Here is a 21,270-nt window from a genome sequence, read left to right on the forward strand (position 1 = left end):
TCTACACTTCCTTGACAGACTGTACACCGTCGTTTATAAAACCGTGTGTTTATATTGGCCAATGGAAACAATAACATACGTACTGTATTCACTCTGACGACTATAAATACGCGGGTGTACTCGATAAATCAACATAAATATTACCCATCTGTATCGCTGTATCTTACACTGTGATAGTAAATCGCAAAGATGAAGTTTTTATCAGTGGTGCTCGTTTGCTTCGGGTTCGTGGCTTCGGGAAATTGTCAGAAAATGATCAGTGAGTTACAACTATTTTATTATTTTTCTGTGTAAAATCTCAGAAAATGTGTTTCATGCCTCAGAATGAGCTCTAAAAATCAGCAAAACGAAATTTGTTTATTCAAATGGTATTACACAAACGTATTTTTCGTAAAAAGATCAATAAGTTTTGAAAATTTTTCTCGTAATATCTTTGTTTACGGTTCCTGAAAAATATTAATTTTACTCTAGAATGATTCGGTTTCCACTGGAAAAAATCATAATTTTGTTGAATCTTCATATAAAATTAATGTTTATTCATATTTTTATGATATTAAATGAACCTTAGTTCATGCGGTCATCTGCCTGATATTTTTGGTTTCGTAGAGTTCAGGTAACGATTGGTGAGTTTAACATTTTTTATTTTATTTTATTTTCATAATATTTTCTTAAACATAATATATAATGTTTCTAAAGATTTAAATCTTATTCTTTATAGCGATGAAATTTAATTGCATTTTTTTGTATCATATTGTTAGTGATTATTCAGTGAAATATATTATGGGTACATTGGAAATGAGCGCAAAAGTTGATGTGATAAACTGTATATGGCAATTGAATGCATAACCTCAAAAAGGAAAACTTGTTGAACCATGAAAATGATTTTTTTTTTAACACGGTATTAGCACATGATTTAATAAAAGCCGCCAGTAAAATTTTATTTAACGACGTTCTTAGAGATAACGAAATGCTTTCCGTGAGCGAAGTGTGAAGTGAAATTCTGAAGTAATTATTTAAAACAAGCTGTGCCCCGCCACGCATTGCTGTAGCTCAGTCTCTCTGTGCAGATAGAGAAACAATAGCGTGTGTTGCTTTTACGTCCAACAGAAGCATGTTTGTCCAACAGATTTTTTTTGGCGCTGTTTTTATTTTAAAAAACCCTGTTTTTACTTGTCACGAGAGACATCAGAATGCTGTGTGAACATTTCAAAGTAATCAATTTAAGATTTTGAACAAACGAACATTTTTATTTATACATAGTTAGATAATTAACGTGATTTATTTTTGGGGTATTATGCCGTGTCGTGCTACCCACTTCTTTAGCCAACGTCTCGTTTAGCCTCTTGGTCCTAAGAGGATTGGTATGGCATCTACTACATACGTACATAAGTACACGCTTCACCATAATCTTATACTAATTACACATCTGCCCTGTCAATGTGCGCTGTAACCGTGTCCAAAACATTGATTAAAGATGTACCTCCTTTTACTTCTTGTATTTTTAGTACCTTCTTTTCGAAAGACGGCACAGTACCCTAAAAATAAATCACGATAGTACTTTTGGGCGTGAAAATCTAAAATCATCTAATCTAATTTAAAATAAGTTCATTTTATAATTTTTAGGTTGATTCAACTTCAAACAATTTTTTTTTCGATCATGAGCAATCTGTATAGTTTAATACCGCAATTTTGATATCGAAAAAAATAATTGAAAAACATTAGAAACTTTTAATTTGGTTTTCTCGAATCAACGATTTTTGCACGTAATGGTTCTTTTCCAGTAATCGATATATTGAAAGAAATGATTTTTTGTAACAAACCTTTTGTTCTACCACGTTTCGTGCTAATATAAACATCCGTGCCAACCTAATTAGTACGTGCTACTGATTGCCATCAAAGGTAATTTAAAATAGCAAATTATAAACACTGTTAACTAATGTAGATAAAGCATATATACTATTTTATGTACAACTTAATGTGAATGTGCGACGTAGAAAAAGTAACAATTATGCAGTAATTTTCACCATTTATTTCAAGTTGTGTTATTTTATTCATCGTGAACTGAGATCGAGTGTGTGTCTTTGATGTATTGTATTTAGATGAGACATGAAGCGAAAAATATCAACACGTAAAAATAAAGTTGCTTACCTCCGATACGTAGACTATAGACAACACTAGAGATACATTTGACGAGACATGTAGAATTAACACATATACTAAATACATAGACTCCCCTAGAGATACACGTAAACTAAATACATAGACAACACATAGACTCTCCTAGAGATACACGTAAACTAAATACATAGACAACACATAGACTCTCCTAGAGATACACGTAAACTAAATACATAGACAACACATAGACTCTCCTAGAGATACACGTAAACTAAATACATAGACAACACATAGACTCTCCTAGAGATACACGTAAACTAAACACACAGACAACACATAGACTCTCCTAGAGATACATGTGACTAAACCGAAAAGACCTTTTAGTAAAAGATTGGAGAGATTTAAAAAAAAATTAAAAAAGAAAGAAACATTCCCGGGTTACGAATAACCTGACAATATTTGAAAATCTCCTACTTCCACCACAGTAAGTGTAAAATGTTGATTGTGTTGTGATGGAGGACTTATCCAGACGAGGAATTGAACGCACTACGCCTGGGTAGGAACCAAATGCGATGTCAACTCAGCCACCGACCGGCTGACCAACTTTCTCTGAGAAATAGAAAACTCAGAAAATCGAAATTTTAGCTAGAAGAAACTGATTTATTTCTAAAACATACTTTTCCAAGTTTTATGAAGGACATTTTTGGCCGATAAAAAAATATTTACAGAAATTTCTTAAGGAAAGCCAAAAAAATGCCTTTGACATCTCCGATTTCAGTGAATTTCATGATTAAACGGTTTTCATATCACAAAAGCTAATTGTTGCTTCCACCGCAAAATTACCTAACTGACAATTTTCACTTTTTGGACTAATGATGCAAATTTGTCTGCAATTATGACCCTTACGTCCATACAAAATTATACAATAAACAAAAAGATGGTTTTTAAAAGAAAATTCAATTACTAAATTACCTATCTGACAGCTTCTCATTTGTGTCTGCAAAATTATCTAACTCCCATTTTAACATGAAAGATTTCACGCATTGTGTTGCGCTGCATTCAAACTCCAAAATTGTAATTTTAAATAGAATTTACCATGCAAAGTGAACTGTGACAAATATATAAGATATTTATAAATCCATTTTATGCATGAAATACACTTATAACTAGTCAGTTATGTTTAAATAAAACAATTTATTGAACTTGTCTGTTATAGATTTTTGCAAGTTAGAATATTTTTGTTACCGCCATTTTTTTAGCAGTTATTAAATTTTGCATCATACATAATGAATGAGAATAACTTGTCTGACGTTGATATTGAGCAACTTCTGCTGATGGATGATATTATTTCATTTCCTTACGATGATGCTGGGAATGAATTAAATACTAATGAAATGATTATCACTGAGGAAAAAGTGTCTGAAAATCTAGATCCGGATAACGAAGCTGTACAAGAATGCAATATTTTATATAATTCTGAAAATAATAGAGAAAAATGTATCTGTTAACCTGGATTCTGATTACAAGGCTGCATTAGAATGCAGTAGCTCAGATGATTCAAATTCTGATGGCGATGTCCCAAGGAAAACAATTTCCTCCGAGAGCGAGTGTTGACAATATTGAAGATGTTAGTTTGGAAAATGATACTAACATAGTAACAATATCTACAAGAGAAACTAACAAAAGAAGGAGAATGCAGGGAAAGGATTATATGATTTTAAAAAACAAAATGATGGAAAATACTTGTTGAGTGAATCCCAGGCACCTATTTGTTCTTTCTGACTTCTGCCTGACTTCTAAAAACAAACATTGTCATGAATTTAATGATATTCAGAGGCAACAAATGTTTACTTATTTTTGGTAAAATATGAACCGGGTTATGAAAAAAATATATATCAGCTCTTTAACAGATAGTATTCCTACAAAGCAGCCTTCTGCCTGTGAGAGTCAAGAAGGCAATATTCTCACGTTTACTACTTGAAAAATGGTGAAGAAAAAAAGCAAGTTTGTAAGAAAACATTTGACAGTATTTTTTATTTAGATTCAGCTACTGTCACAAATTGGATTACAGCCTTCAAAAGTGGTATGCACGCACACAAATCCAATTCGAAAGTCCCACTACGCAGACGCAATAATAATACAATTATGGAAGAAGGGCGAAATGTAATGATAATTTTTTTAAAAGAATCTACCGAATATTCCGATAGCTTTCCGATGATATGCAAGCTGTAAAACTTGCCCCCTGCTTTGAAAGCAAGTGCATTTTATTATAAAACAAAACTTTGTGTCCACAATTATACGATTTATAACATGGTAACAAAGGATTGCTATTGCTACCTATGGGATGAGTGTGAAGGGGGTTTGATTGCCAATATATTTTATACAATACTCGTGAAAGTTTAGAATTATACATAGCAGCAAACACCCAAACAAAAATATAGTTTTGTACACAGATGGTTGTGGTTATCAAAACAACAACACAACTCTTTCAAACGCACTACTTAGATTAAGTTTAACTCACATTAATATAGAAATAGAGCATAACTATTTAGAAAAGGGTCATACCCAAATGGAAGTACATAGCTGCCATAGTTTAATTAAACGAAAACTTAAAAATAACTAAATCTACTTCCCAACCGATTATCTGGGAGTATGCAGAGAAGCTAGAATTTTTCAACCCACTTCAGTATTTAAGTTACGAATATTTTTTGAATTATGACGATGTTAATGTCTATAGTTCAATTCGTCCAGGACAAAGACGAGTTGACCCAATAGTAGCAGATTTAAGATGCTTGCAATATTTGGCTGGTAGACTTAACTTTAAACTTAATTATAATGATTCGTGGAAGCCATTATTAAAGCCACCAGTTTCAACCTTAAACGACTACGCTCAACCAGCACAGCTGTATAAGAGACAGATAAAAATTAAACAAAATTGAAAAATTCAACCACCTCCAGGATTTGAAAAGTGTCTTTCTGAAATTCTGTTGGGAGTTTTATGATAAACTTTTTCATTAAATATTATTTTAAGTGTCATAGAACAGTGTTAATTCTTATATTATTTTATCAAAAATCATTATTATTTGATAGACCGAAGACGTCAAATTTCTTAATTTTTTGTTCATCTTGTTGTTGATTTATTTTATTTTCGTCACTTTAGTGTTATAAAACGAATATTATGTAAATATTCTATTCTGGAAGTACTACTAGGTAGTAAATTTTACGTGCAAAATTCCATAAGTGAAAAAAAATTTTCAATGCAAAAATACCTATCTAACACTGCCACTTCACTGTTTAAAAAAAAATTTTTGTCCAAATAAAATATAATGAAAAAAATATTTATTAGATACGTCTTTTATTAAACTAAAAAAATCAGTCAAATTATAAAATGGGAAGGTTTTTTCGCTTTCCTAAAAAAGAACAATTTTGCAGTTAGGTAATTTTGCGGTGGAAGCAACGTAAATGTTATTATTTCTATATATCGAATCTGATATTTCGAGATGGAATTTATTTCGAAATAATTTTCTTTCTTATTTTTACGCCAGTATGTTGAATTATATTATTTTACTTTTAAAATTGTTGAATATGATTTCTTAAATTATTTTAATTTAAGGTTCAGTTCGTTATAAAAATCTTTTCCGCACTTTTTTCAGAAAATGGAGTCACATGCGACGAAAAAAAAATCATCGTTGACCAACATAATGAATACCGGATGTTGGTCGCCAATGGAACACTGAGTGGGCAGCCAAAAGCGTCAAATATGGAGAAAATCGTAAGTGCTTAGAAAATACAATTTTTGAGTATATGACTTAACTGCTTGCCAGAGACCGATAGGAGACAGATTGGAGTTAATAAACATGCAGCATTAAACGTGTCTCGATTGTTAAACATCATTATTTTACAAGCAATAATTATTCGCCTGATACACTCATCCACATTGAAAAATCTCCTGATAAAAGATACATGACGCCAACGGGACTCGAACCCGTGTCCCTTCGATTTCCGGTCGACAGCTCTGACCACTGAGCTATGGCGGCTTATCTCTTATCCGCGAAATAATTCAATATTTATTTATTTATTTTTATTTATTTATTTATTTATTAGATACAAATAATTACACACATATTAAGGAAGCTTTGGCTGTCCAACTAGGAAATTTTCCCGTTTTAGGACAGCCAAATTGCCTGGTGTAGTTAACATTTGTACACGCTGCTGTTATGAATTATATTTCCATACTTAACATTAATAGTTACGCTAGTAATATAGTCTATATACATATATATTTATCAAAGTAATCAAAATAAAAACTTTTTCAGACATATTTGTACACCCGAATATTAGTTTTTTTTATGAAAACACCTAATAAATTTTATCAAGGTACATGTAATAATATGCAATTAAGGAACACTGTATCAGGGTACATGATAACATATTGGATTAATTCAATTTATAGTTACAATATAAGAAAAATATTAGGTGGGTTTCTTAATTTGATCGCTGTTACTGTGCTGTGTATTAATTTACATAATTAAGGTACATATAATATAATATACATAATCAAGAAAAATATAAACAAGGTACATGAAAACATATTGTATAAACATTATCAATCACAAAAATTATCAATCGCATTGTATACATCATCAATATATACTAGTGTTTCATTCAATAATTATTGCTTGTTACATTTTTTCACCTGAAAACAACCAACTTTATTTTATATGAGAAAGGCATTGTAAGTGCTAACTCTCTCACTAGATGGCGTCGAGATAAATTTTCTACATTTTTAGGTGAAAGACACGGGTTCGAGTCCCGTTGGCGTCATGTATCTTTTATCAGGAGATTTTTCAACGTAGATGAGTGTTTCAGGCGAATAATTATTGCTTGTAAAATAATTGTTACCCTTTGTGTTATGCATAAAAAATCTTGTCTTGAACATTAGTTTACCAAAAAATAATAATTAATATTTGACGGACCTTTCGGACTTTTGGCTGTGGGGTTATCTGAAGTCACAGGTTTAGGCAAACAAGTCCGCGACCACCGAAGAAGCACTGAAGGCCAAAATTAGATGCTCTGTCAACGAAATACCGCCGCGTGTATGCAACAAGTTATTGCAAATTTTGCCAAAAGAGTATGCAAAGCCGTGGGGGCCATTTACTAGATGTATTGTTTCATACATAACTCCCAAATGTATACATTGTATTTCAATAAATATTTCAATGCTTTGCTACAGAAAACCGTGTTTTATTGAACCTTGAAATTTTGCGCTCTTTTTGAAACACTTTCTTTTTAAAACACTTCTTTTTTAGATATGTGGGCTAAAATGTTTTTCTGTAAATCCTATGTTTTCTTACATTAAATACAATACCTGGCGTAATTACAGTATTCTTCATTTTTATAATTGGTTCGTTTGTTATTATTTTCAGGTATGGGACGATGCGTTGGAAACCATAGCTCAAAAATGGGCTGATGGCATGACATTTAAGCACAACCCCGACAGGACAGATAGTAAGAGGAGAAATTTTTATTTTTTGTACATTTACGTAATTGTATTATATTTACCTGAAAGCTTGAATCGTTTAAGGCACTGATCGATTTTTATGCGTGCCACATTATCTGGTCAGTGACAACATTATACAACATGCACTTGATAAGCCATATCACGGGGCACTTTCTTCTTGTCACGGCCTTTCTTGCCTCTTCTTGTATATTTTGGTCTCTTTTTGTCTCTTGTTGTCTCTTCTAGATTTTTCTTATTTCTTCTTGTCTCTTCTAGTCTGTTCTTCGCTCTTTTTGCCACTTTTTTGCTCACTTCTTGTACCATTTCTCCCCTTTTTGGCTCGTCTTGTCTAGCCATATCTCTTCTTACTTCTAAGTACAATTTCTTGTCTCTTTCAGTTTTTTCTAGTGTCTTCTTGGCTCCTCCCGTCTCTTTTTGGGTGGTCTCCGCTCCCCTTATATCTTCTCACGCCTTTTTTACTCGTCTTGACTCTTCTCAGATCTTACCTCCCTTTTCTTGTCTCTTCTAGTCTCCTAGCATATACATTTCAATAAGATAAATAATTACTCATCGGGGCAACATAGGGTGATATCACTTTATCGTTTCACTATCTGATCAAGAATTATTCTTCATAAAAACGCATTTCACTACAACCCATTAACGACAGTAATATTAATTCGTTTGAATTACGCAGGGTGAGTAATGAACAGTTATAACGCTGAAAAAATAATGTTCACTGTAATATTTTTAATGAGATCGTAAAAACGTAAAGCCCATCTGTTGATAGTGTAGTAGCATAGTAAAAACAGCAGTAAAATTAAATATTAGCTTTGTCGTAGGTAGATACTTGGGAATTTTTTTTCCATTTTAAATAAAAGGTCTCTCTTTTTTATCATGGAAAGGCAAAATATACAGTACCTAGCTACTTAAAAAAATTACCTGGCATGGGCAGTGGCAGAACGGTACAGGTGGGATTATTTGAAATTGAGGTCCAGTATTGGCTCTGTCCGTTTATTTTAAATAGTCAGGAAACTCATAAAATGGAGTCGGTGGTCCATTACGGAAGACGCGAGACTTATCAATATCTAATATAGTTTGGAAATACGATGATTATTCATAAATATGTTTTTATTAATTGAAAACAGTAACTGTGTATGGTTGCAAAACAACAATTATTACAAAACAGGGCTCCTTTCTGCTGGGGCCCAGTCTGCTGGGCCCCTCGGGGCCCCCCTTGTGTGTCGCAAACCGTGCACATAAAACACAAAAATCAACCCAAGAATTGCCAATGGAATATAATAAAAATAATATTTTACTGATTTACATAACGCCGTTTTTGATAAAAATCACCTCAAGTGCGCTGTAAACATGTTATACACCATTGTAAAATAACACGTTTTAAAATATTATGGTACGTACCCACTCCTCTACAGGTGGTTGATAACTGAAATCTGTTGTGATTGCAGTTGCAGTTACAGAGACTGACGTGGAACCGTTTTTTTATCCAGTTACTTTCCCAAAGAACCTTGTTACTTTTAAAGAAATTCTGAGGATGATACAAATGAAATCCTAAATTATGAAATGGGTTGCCTTGAACTCCTGTCTCAAATTAACTTTGAAACATCATCCCGCCACAGCAAACCATTTTGAATGAATGAAAAATAAATGCTGCAAAAAACTAACCAATTTCCCATTTAAATATTCAATCATCTTTTTCCCAACTCAATTCTTGACATAGTTTTCACTCCCTACCGTCATTAAAAAAATATTGGTCATTTATTCAATGGGCACTAACAACTGTCCACTAAATTACACAATTCTTGTTTCCTTTACACACACACACACACACACACACACATATATACTTACATTTCGCATCTTCTTTATCTTTAAATAATTCATCCCTTAGTTCACTGTGCTAACCCCGCCCGGTAAAATGTACACAAATGTACTCACCAGATATTTCGTAGAAGCTTGTCTTTAGTACCAATCCCCGTAATAATTTATGAAACCTGTAAACTGTTTATCTACAGCTAATTTCATTTAAATAATTTTGTTTCTGATAAATATTTCAAAAGGAAGCTCCAAAAATAACCGTTTTCTCAGAGAAATAATATCGATGGTTTCAGTGACAGCAAACCGGTTTCCTGTAACCGGGACAGGAATGTTGACCATCTCTGCTCTTTTCAGTCTTTCAATGAAAATTATTGAACAAATAGTGATATAGTCTGATAATCTTAAACAAACTTCGAATTCGGTTATTTATTAAAAAAAAAAATCGTTTTTAGGTCGTTTTTTAGTGGGCGAGAATATGTACATCAGCTATACGCAGGAAGAAACTGCCGATATGGATTGGAAGGCCGCGGTGGAGTCTTGGTTCGAGGAACACGAGGATTACACTTACCAACCACTCAAGAGTTACCTTGAAACTGGACATTATACTCAGGTATTCAAATGAATATTTATTTCAGGCAATTTTACTTCAGACCAGCTGCGGTTCCCCAACACACATGTAAAATTATTTTTTTACGTTGATCAAAATTTTCCTTTTGCCATTTCAACATTATTTGACGACCTACGGACCCTTTACCCCAGACGAACGAACTTCGTGATTTTTTTCAGGTAACTGTAAAAATGTTCAATGGTGAAGTTCTTGTTTAATAATTTTTGAGAATCTTCTCTATGGAGACTATATTTTTCTGATAAGTTAAGTATACTTATTCGTGCGCAAATACCGCAAATTTAGTCATAATTCCCATTTAGGTGGTCTTGCTAAGTAATTATTTTTTCGGTTTTATTTTATCATAATATTTTTTATTTATTGAAGAAAATATAAGCAATTTTGCTAAGATTGTCTTCAATAATTAAATATTACAATTTGAGGTTTTAATCATGAAGGTATTCTAAAAAATTAAAATTATAATATTTATTCATGTTAAACTGTAACCGTTTTACTGGTTAGATTTTTACACGCCCGTTTTACTTCGGTGTCGTAATGCCGGCCTTGAGCCTGGTTTAAAACCGTTTTAATGAAACAAACGCCATGGTAATAAGTCAAATTATTCAAGGTTCTGACCTTACGCGCCGCGTAATATTTATACCACGTTTTTAAAGTAAGGCTATAAATGATTAATAATCATTAATATAATTGTTTTCAAAACCAGTGATACCAGCAATTGGAAAACAAAAGCCGCCACTTTTTAATCGCTCTAGAGAGTGAAGAAAAAATCGGGTTTGCGAGAATCTCCATCGAAAATATTACAAACTGCCTCAAATTCTTCAGAACAAAAGGTAAAAAGCAATGCTTTTTCCGGTCTTCCTACGAAAGGTTAAAAACAAAAGTTATCATTTTTATCAGTGCATTTGCGAGTACAATACTTTTGCTTTCATTGTCTACTTTTTAAGTCTTCTGATAAACAATTGACAAATTAAAGTTAAAACTATTAATAGGAAAGATTTTGTAAAAACAAATCATTAATTAATTATAGGTGTAAATAAATAATCTTAAATTAAAGAATATTTTACTACCGGCTTCAGAATAGGTGAGTACCGGCAAATTGATTACTACATTGGCGTTTTTACGCATTAGCAATATGTACTAACATTTTATATTTATTTTTTCGGCACTTTTTAGCAAGAGTCTTCCATTTTTCTGAACACGTATCTACTTGTTATTTACAGCTCGTCTGGGCTAAGTCTACTTATATCGGGTGCGGGGCCACCTTCTACGAGGACAGTGGAATGCACTACAAGCTGTACGTCTGTGATTATGGACCAGCGTGAGTATTACATCAATGTTACAGTAATTATACAGTCTTACAATCATCAGATATCAATTAAAATACCTTCAACGCTACTCGACTTCCACCTTCTCGAGATGTATTCTCGAGAATTTTAAAATGATTTATGTATTTTCTATATTTACAATTCATTCACTCGGCTGGCTTTGAATCACAAGGCTACTCAGATGGTCGCTTGATTTTAAAGTTTTGTTCCCCGGATGAAAAAAACGTCCTTAAAAACGAGGTGGTTAGCTTCATTAACACAGTCTTAAGTTGTATGTCTGTCAATAAACTACAATTTATTCCCACAAAGACAGAATTTATTCTGGATAGCTTCTCCTGAAAGGCAAGATGACTCCAGTTCAATCTATATTCAGGGTACAGATATAATCCCTTCTACAGAAATTAAATTTCTGGTTTTTACCAAAGATAATAGTCTGTCTGTGGAATCACAATTTTTAAAAGTTGTGAGTGTTGGATTTTTCCATCTAAGGCAGATAAAATCAATCAAGAGATGCCTTCCCTCTAATGCAGTGATGGGCAAAGTACGGCCCGCGGGCCAAGTCCGGCCCGCCAGGCTAGTCAATCCGGCCCGCGACATTGTTTTGAATAACCCTACCACAATTTACCAATTGAACAAAATGTATTTTCTACATAGATAGAATAGTATACTTAACGGTTTCCTTCTCATTGTGTTTTAAGTACCGTATTATTGCATCTAATATTAGTTTGCACACAACCTCGCGCTTTGCAGATCGGTAGCATGGCAAATGCATGGCGATTTGAAGTGCAATGCGTGTGTTGCTCGGCTAAGTTCGGGACGAATCGGGCGCTACCATTTTCGTTTCCTCTGTTGTCAAGGTCAGTGTTCAATCGTTCAACGTTCATCAGTGTAGTTCGGACAGTCACGACGCGACGTCGCGTGCGTAGTCAGTGTCAAGTCACCTCTGCGGCTGTATGCCTGGCTTGTGTTTCTATGGTTGTGCTTTTTTGGTAGTGTTTTTGACATTTTTGATCGTTACAATGGCAAGTAAAAAACGTAAAGTTGATTCAGAATGTCGTATTTTTAAAGATGAGTGGACCTGGAAATACTTTTTTACACATATTAAGGATTAACCTGTGTGCCAAAGTTATAGAACAGGACCTGGACATTTTTAGCATGCCATTTAATATGGATTGTGAATCAGTCAAACCAGAATTGCAGCTCAAATTGATTGAGTTGCAATTTAACACTGAATTGAAGCAACTGTTTCTCAACGTTTCCAAAATTGAGTTCTACAAGGCCCTGTCAAAATCAAGTTTCCCAAACCTGAAATCTCACGCTCAGAAGATAATTGCGATGTTTGCATCTTCCTACATCTGTGAACAGGTGTTTTCTACTATGAAGCTTCGCAAAAACAGTGTGTTAGAAACCGATTGACTGACCACCATTTAGCTTCAATACTGCGAATCAGCTCATCCCAGTTTTCACCAGATTATGATAAACTTTTAGAAGCTCAGCCACAGTTTCATCTGTCACATACGCCTTCATACTCTTCTAAAGAATAATCATTTTTTGTTACTTTTTTACCATTTTAGCATATAATGTACTCAATATTATGCATGATGTAAAAATCAAAAAAAATTACTTATATCACTTATACACGGTGTCCGGAAACTCGTAGTACAAGCGGGAAACTGGAGAATCTACACCACATGGGGAACCCAAAAAAACATAAATTTTTTTGATTTGAGCATTTTCAAAAAAAAAAAAAAATATATTTTTCGGCTATTTTAGGGTTAAAGTTTTTTCTGGTGTTTAGGGTTGAATAACAGATGTTTTAACCCTGCAGAGCAGAAATATTTTATGATTACACCGGGTTAAATGAAGGGTGATTTCAAAATAATGCTTCAAATCCGAGTTTCTTCATTTGTTTTACTTTCAAATAGTTTTAATTAGTTGGGTACTTTGATCTTCAGTAATAATTTATAAGAATTTGATTTAAAAAAAAATCAACTTCAAACTCGATTTACTCGATAACGAAAGCTCAAATAAAAAAAAATACTACAAAATCGACTCCAAATGTGATGTAGATTCACCAGTTTCCCGCTTGTACTACGAGTTTTCCGGACACCCTGTATAAAATTATTTTATTAAAAATTTTTTCCGGCCCGCCTAGATATTTTTTTATTTTATCTGGCCCTTTCCTTAAAAAGTTTGCCCATATCTGCTCTAATGGAACAAAGTCACACATAAATTCGTTCGTCGTTAAACGTATGAGTTATCGTACAAGTGCATATGTCGGCCTACCTTACAAACAATTCAATAGCTAGAATTATTATTTGTTGAATCTAAGTATTGTCGTATAACCCCAATTCTAAGGAATCGCCTTCACTGGCTTCGATTCCCTGAAATAATAGAGTTCAAGATCTGCTTAATGATCTGAAAAGCATAGCAAGGAATTACCCCAGCTTATATATCGAAACTATGTGTCCGACAAAACTTAAGCGAAAAATAGTTTACTCTAAGGTCAGCAGATCTAGATATCAGTAATTGTCTAATCGAACTTTCTAGATCAAATCGAACTATTTACTATGCTCGCTCTTTTCGTGTTAATGGCCGGCTCATTTGGAATAAACGTCGCACAGCCCTTACTAATATCCAGAATTTGGCTGAATTTAAACGGACTTTAAAAACAAAATTGATTAAAAAATTCTAACATTCATAAATCTTAACTGCTTTTCTCGAAATAACCTAAGAAACTTTTACGCAAAAATGTAGTTTTTAGTTTAAAAATGTCTTAATCAGCAAAAAATACTTCACGATTTCAAATAGACTATTCTATATGAAACCACTGAAAAATAAACATTGCTAATAAATTAGACTTAGGGTTTTACCAAACCACAGTCGTATTGTAACATTATGCAACATAAAAATATCTTATATCTTCTCTACTCTTAATACACTCCCCGTGCTTATAAGTTAGTGTAGTTGACTTATAATGCTTCGTACACATTTGCATACCGAAGCGCAAGCGGAACCACGTATTACAGAAAATAACGAAGCAACCGCAAATGGTTCGAAAATTCGCTTTGATATATGTAAGATAACAGAACCTATATTAAGATTTTTTATTAGATTCGCTTCGTCACGTATATTGGACGACACAACTTGATGTATTGAACTGGTTGAAAATTAATGTTTTGACTGCAATAATTCTTCTTATTTTAGTAACTACTTAGAAGGTGAGTTGACAAATGCGTCGGGAGCGTCTACCCAGGAGTCTTGAATTAAATTTCTCTGCTCTCTGAGCCCTCTATATACACAAGGAACATTACATACATGGTTGCAGGAATTTGTTGTCAAATTTTGTCAGATTATTTCGAAAATGTCTTTCTATAAAATTATGAATTTACTTAATTGGTAGTTGACTGAGCGCAGCAAAGTCCTGTTTTAACTCAACCGTTTTGCAATTCTTCCGTCAGTAAGTGTGTTTATGCGATCCGTTTTCGTTTTCGAAAATCTGCTGCCTCAATAAATAAATTCAATTAAACCTTACTTTGATAAGATGGCTAACTTTGACTAGGTGGCTATCTTTGACTGCGGTTTAGTAAAGATTTTTTTTTCCATTGACGTGTTTATTTGGACAATCCTTTTGTTTTTTTTTATTATTTGACTTTATTACGGTACCTACCTGCTTTAAGAATGTTTGAAAAAGAAATATAATTCAGATAGTGACATTTTTTTGAACAAATTGTGTAATCACTTATTTGAAAAAAAGTAACATTAAACAAATGGATTATAATGAAATAGTTACGTAACTACGAGTATTTACAATAACTTCAGAGAAATCTTGGACGCGAGGTCTACTGTTCACACAAATACTAGTCAAAAACGGTTTCCTAATCTCAAAAATATGTTTATTTTTCTTCCGTGGTTTTGTTTCGAGATTGTAAAGAATCAAAGCACTTAATTAAATAACTCATTTAGTATACAGCACTATCCCTGGATTGCAATTATAGTAGAATTTGTAGTTGCTCTAATAATAATTGGGATCCTTTGATGTACTTTTCACAAAAAGTTGCACTGTAGACTATAGAATAGATATACACGTATAATAGACATAGAGCAAAGCTTTGTCGGGGGACGGAAATAGAAGGTGTGACATTTCCGTTCTCACTTCCGGATCCTGATTAAAAGTGTTCTATTTGCTATATAAATCATACATGCAAACCAGAACGACCACGATTCATGTGCAAATAATAAAGATTCCTCCTCTTCCCACTCGACGAGTAAGGTGAAAATGTAATATTTTTATTATAAATATTTTTATGATAAATTTATATTTTATTGCAATTTTTACACGTTACATTATTATTTGATCTCTACCGAACACCATGCTCGATTCTTGCAAATATCATTATCCTTTAATCGGAAATGTTAAAATAAAATAAGAATATAATAAAAGAAATTAAAAAAAAAAAAAAATACTAATTATCTGTGTCTGTGACTTCGGTCCAATAAACTCGAGAACTCAGAATTGCTTTAAATTGATGATTAATTTTCCATATTTAAACAATTATACATAAATAAATACAAAAAAAATAAATGTCAAAATATGAAGCTGCCCACAAGAACAAAATACCAGGAGTAATGAAATACACAAAATACACAAATACACACACCTCTCTCCTTCCCCAGCACACTAATTAACTTAACTTAACCGTAAATGTATAATATACCTCCTATGTATATATGTCAGCGACATGTCATTGGTACCAATTATTATTCTAACTTTTATAACTTTGTAACTATTGTCATCTATGTAATTATGTACTGTTTGTTTCTGCAATAAACAAAATAAAAAAATAAAAAAAATACGAGTGGATGTCTCCATTTGGTAATTATTTTTAACATTTTTTGCTCAGTGACATTAATTGCTAAAAATCCCACAACGAGGAAAACAATATTTAACAATATTTTAATATTTTTTTGGTTATTATGTACTTTAGGTACATTATATATAGATGGCACTTTTAAAGCGGAAATTGTATATATTTTCGCTAAATAACACGAACTTATTTAAAAAAAGTAAATAAACTCCTTTAAGATATTTATATAAGATAATCATAATAATAATGGCGGAAAACAACAACTTATAAACGGTTCAAAGTGACGTACAGTTTTAAGCAATTTTCAAAATTATTCCAGAAAAACAACATAATGAGAATGACAATGAGAATTTTTTTCTATAACATAAAACAGGCGTAGGGAGTTCAAAACAGTAATTAAATCATTAATTTGTTCTTTTGACCGGAGGATAAATGGCAAATATCAGGCCTGAATGTTAATGTATTTTGTGCATATTCTTCAGAAAAAATAATAAAATAAAACGAAAAAGAGTAATTAATTTGCTAGGTAAAATTAAATATAATGATAATGAATGTCGGATGGATTTTTTTGGTGGGTTTTAATGATGTTTTCATCATATTTGAGATTTTTCACATAATTTTCCTCCTTCAGGTGTGTTGTACGTTTCTAAGAAGTTTCTTTTTAAATAGAGTGATATTCTATTAGTAAAGTACCGAGTTTGTACCTTCTTCGAAGTGGAATAATTAAAAAAATGGTCTTGTTTGTGTAAAATCAAATAATCTAATATTAAGCCAGCATAAATCAGAAAAAAATGTAGTTTTTTTAAACAAAATTCCATTTCGATTAAATACATTTTGTAATTGGTTACTCTTCATAGAAATTGCTTTCTAGAAGAGGCTCTAAAAATAAATTTGTAATACGTAGTAATAATACAAGCAAGACTACAAAATATTGATAAATCCGTCAATTCCACGCGGGTGGTAAATACATTTATTAAAATTTTGAGCTTTTAAATTCAAAATTGCATTCACCATTATCCGAACTGTATCAATTGTACACATTTTGGTATATACGAGTGCATATACTTGTCAATTTAAAATTTTTAACATATAATTTTTTTTTTTGAAAATTAGAGAGACGAGCAGAAATTTACCTATCGAATGAACACCCTTAGTAAATCTGAAAGTAACGATATCAATACACATTTCAAACAAATAGTCATTAATCAAAAAGAATAAAATATTTTTCGAAACAACTTTATCGTTTGTCTGAACAAAAAATAACCCTTAAATCAAAGTAATTTTGATTTGATTAAACGGGAAAAATTCACGCAGGACTAACTAACATTACACGCACCAAATCAAGCATGTTTGATTACATAAATATGATTAAAATTAATACCTAAAGCATATTAATACTCCACCCTGATGAGCCTTCTATAAAATTCTATTTTTCAATGAATCAAGCCATCACTTTTGTGCCTACTTCCTTTTGTATTACCGGATAAAAACTCATACTAATTTTGTGAAAATGCACATAACAATCATATATGTAATTTATATTTTCAGTGGTAACTTCTACGGAGAAAATGTATACGAGACCGGAAAGGGATGTGAAAATCTATGCTGTACCTCTAACCAGTGCGACAAACTCTATGGAAGCAAGTGTTAATACGGAATACTGAACTACGGAATAGTGAAAAAAGAAAATTAGTTGGTACGCACTCGAACGTATCCAGCGATTGGTAATACGAGTATATCTATAAAAAAATACCGTGTTAAAATTAATCTCATTCCTCGATATATTAATATGGAAACATATGTACTGCCTACTGCAGTTCAAAGCTAATGAATCCACCTAGAATACGCCGCTTATCCCATATATTAAGTTTCTATATATTTGTCACATTATGACAAGAGATTGCTCATAACGTCTTTGCAATTTGTCATAATATGCCAAAAATCGCTCCAGTGTATTTTAATGTTTTATTTCACTCAATTCAAAATATTATTACGGTTTTACTACAAGCATATCCAATTGTAATTTAACGTTATTTTACAGATCTTTTTCGTTGATTTATTCACTTATATTGTGTTAAAAATTAAATTTTAAATCTTGGATGTGTAAGACAGTTCTGTATTGTAAATAGCGTAAAGTTGGTACTCATTGTAAAAACGTAATATGAAGCTCGTTTTACGGTGCACAACGATCTAATAGTAATTTAGATGCAGTATAAATATGGTTGTCTTTGTTAATTTTTTAAATATTGATGTTGGCATGACCAAAGATATCCCAGCACCCCACAACCGTTTTATTAAAAAAAAATGTAACATACCATAAAACTTTAGGGTGGTTTGGTTATTCAAGATAATCTAAAAAAATCTAAAAAGTTTTTAAAATAAAGCGATTCTAATAAAAAATAAACGTTGTAATACAAATTGTCTGGTGTAATCGTAGCTTTACTTTTACGAGTAACGCACGTGTTCAGATACCTTACAATTCAAATTCTTAAATAGAATAGCTGACTAAGTGGGAAGAAATAATTTATTTTATTTATTTATTCATTTATTCATGTTACTATAAAGATGTGTTTACACGAACGTTGTGTTAACCACACAAAAATGAGATAATTGTCGTAACTTTTTATTTGGTATTATCACAAAAAAATATATATATTATTGCAAAGTTTTTTTTATTAATAATAATAACCTCCAAAGTTTTGCGGAATAAGCGTGGAACACGGTGTATAATTAGATTCAAATTAATTGAAATAAATCTGTTTTAGATTTTACACACTTTTCATAAGGTTCTTATACTTGATCACATAATTATGTAAATAAACAATTTTTTAATTTATAAAATAGTTTAAATAATTCCCATTAATATGTTCATTTTTTGCGTCAACCTCCATTCCAAAACAATAGCGTGGCATGAAATGGCTTTTGCCTCTTTTAACTCCGTCGCTTACTCATTTTATCATCAAAGCATTGAAGCTGCCGTAGATACTAGCTTCGGGTAGGTGGGACTTTCATGCCGTATTAACATAAAAAACGTAATTTTAAAAACTTTGGCTTTTTTGGAGTACTCTCTTCATACACTTTTTCAGCATACCTTTATCAGCCTGTCATTAAATTTTGATGTCCTCATTCGTAATTCGATTGAATATAGTTATAAGTATAGATAAGTGAAATAAAGGAGATATGGCCTGACGGCGTGCCGGCTGTCACCGAGCTACGACGAAACTGCACGGACCATCAAATCGTCAAAATATATATTATATACATACTATATATATAATATACAAAAAAAGTATAGGTGAACTATGTTGGCGACACTTGCGAATGGTTCTATATTAATATTGGTTCTTGTTTCCATAGTCTACGGTTTTACCATACACACATCTGGTGAAATCATGAATCCCTTAGGCGTATGAATCCAAGTAAAAATAAACATACCATTGTCAAAAATCTGTTCTTTTTCTTCAGATTTCAGGCAACATTTTAGAGACGATATGTTCGAATGTTAGTATTTGTGGACACTGAGTATGGAAAGTTTATAAAAGTTTTTTGAACTTACTTTTTTGAAATTTGAAAACTGTGTGATAATTATAAATTCAGTCGTACGCATATGCAGGTATCTTTTCACCTACACTAGCTGCAAGTTGATCTGAACGGATATATTGGTTTAACACCTCGGAACACATAAGAAAGACAGGAATTGTAGTTGTGCCTCTTCTGTAATATTATCTCCAATGATTCAGAAAATCGTTTTTTTATGCGAATACCGCACAAGATTCCTAACTGGTCCCAACCGTCTGGAGCCAGTCAAACTATGGCATCCCCATTTGGGGTATGTTGTGAGACTGCAGGTATTGGTAAGAGGAAGGAGATGGGGAAGAGAAAGATGGAGGAGTACCTGGCAATCAGTTTCCTGATTGTACCACTGGTATTCGGACACGGCCGGTCCTGAGCCAAAAAGTGAGATTTGTGTTTTTGTTTAGCGCCGTTTTTGTGAAAATAATTTCAAAGGATTTGTATAAGATTAGTGAAAGATTTTTTTTTATTCGATTTTGAAAACATAAAAAAATATCTACATGGACCAAAGTGTCACTTACGTTTTAACTCCAAATTTAGTATGGAAACAATGGTTAAAGTTTTGCCGGCACGTCTTCATACACCCTGTATACATTTTAAAAATATTGCATAATTTTTTTTTGTGAATACCGCTGTTCCAACTACTCTGGAGTCAGAGTGGGACTATGGCAACCCCACTCGATGAATGATATGAGGACGAGGTGAGGAGGGGACTAGAAGAAGTTTAAGACGAGTAAGATTGCGATGTAGCCGGCTCTTTAGATCTGGTCACCAACCACGGCCAGTCATTTCAAGGAACGTCTTAATTCTGGATGGTGGTCTTTTGCCGTAATTGTACGGTATATTAATTAAATGCAAAATAATACCGTTAACTAAATAAAAATGAGTTAAAACCGCGACATATGAATTCGTAGTCGAGAGCCTTACCCCATTCACCACATAGGTCGTCCTTATACATTTTGGAGGATTGTTATCATCGCCAGTTTAAATGGGTTGTTGACTAGATGATTCTGCGGTTCTCCAATCCGCAGAATCCGAGGTTGCGTGATTACTCTCAGTGTGGAATAATGAGAATTTGGATAATTCCAATTTAGTTTTTTATTTTAACAAAACTCACTTATAATAATTTTATAAACAAATAGATCGCGTACGCTAGAGGAGGTTTAGGGCTAATCCGACGGCTAGACTGCTGGAGACAGAATAATATTATTTGCCGCACTAGGTACCGCGCGCAGGTTCACAATGATACCAGCGTCACAAGAATGTGGGTAAAAATAATATTGTAGTTATTTTCGGGAAATGTAAATTCCATATAATTTACCCTACAACATAATTTGGTACTTTTACGTTTTAATGGCAATGTTCAGAAACCGAAAAATGATCTTTTGTTGGTCTACCTAACTTTAACTACTTCTGGGGCACTCT

General features: G+C 32.6%; 2 protein-coding genes across 3 annotated transcripts in view; one reads left to right on the forward strand and one right to left on the reverse strand.

Moving 5' to 3' along the window:
• LOC149423118 (tachykinin-like peptides receptor 99D) overlaps positions 1–21,270 on the reverse strand; it is a 563,330-nt gene that overhangs the window by 106,763 nt on the left and 435,297 nt on the right. The gene's annotated exons all lie outside the window — the stretch shown is intronic.
• On the forward strand, positions 81–19,070 carry LOC149423119 (CRISP/Allergen/PR-1-like). Of its 2 annotated transcripts, none has more exons than XM_089632488.1 (6): positions 81–259; positions 5,772–5,890; positions 7,545–7,626; positions 9,907–10,064; positions 11,300–11,397; positions 17,821–19,070. In XM_089632488.1, the coding sequence occupies exons 1-6, from the start codon at positions 190–192 to the stop codon at positions 17,921–17,923; spliced, it is 630 nt and encodes a 209-aa protein (XP_089488614.1). In that variant the 5' UTR covers positions 81–189; the 3' UTR covers positions 17,924–19,070. The 2 variants fall into 2 exon arrangements, with proteins under 2 accessions (XP_089488614.1, XP_089488615.1); XM_089632489.1 differs by lacking the exon at positions 81–259 and adding an exon at positions 433–623.

Source organism: Hesperophylax consimilis, chromosome 6, assembly GCF_061612785.1.
Source record: "Hesperophylax consimilis isolate HC1 chromosome 6, BYU_Hcon_1.0, whole genome shotgun sequence".
NCBI classification, from domain to species: Eukaryota; Metazoa; Arthropoda; class Insecta; order Trichoptera; family Limnephilidae; genus Hesperophylax; species Hesperophylax consimilis.

Bases quoted from the DNA above. Each gene is read 5' to 3' on its own strand.
- LOC149423119 (XM_089632488.1), top strand. From the start codon at position 190: ATGAAGTTTTTATCAGTGGTGCTCGTTTGCTTCGGGTTCGTGGCTTCG. The intron at 10,065-11,299 runs GTATTCAAATGA...TGTTATTTACAG, and splicing joins AAACTGGACATTATACTCAG to CTCGTCTGGGCTAAGTCTAC. The intron at 11,398-17,820 runs GTGAGTATTACA...TTATATTTTCAG, and splicing joins GTCTGTGATTATGGACCAGC to TGGTAACTTCTACGGAGAAA.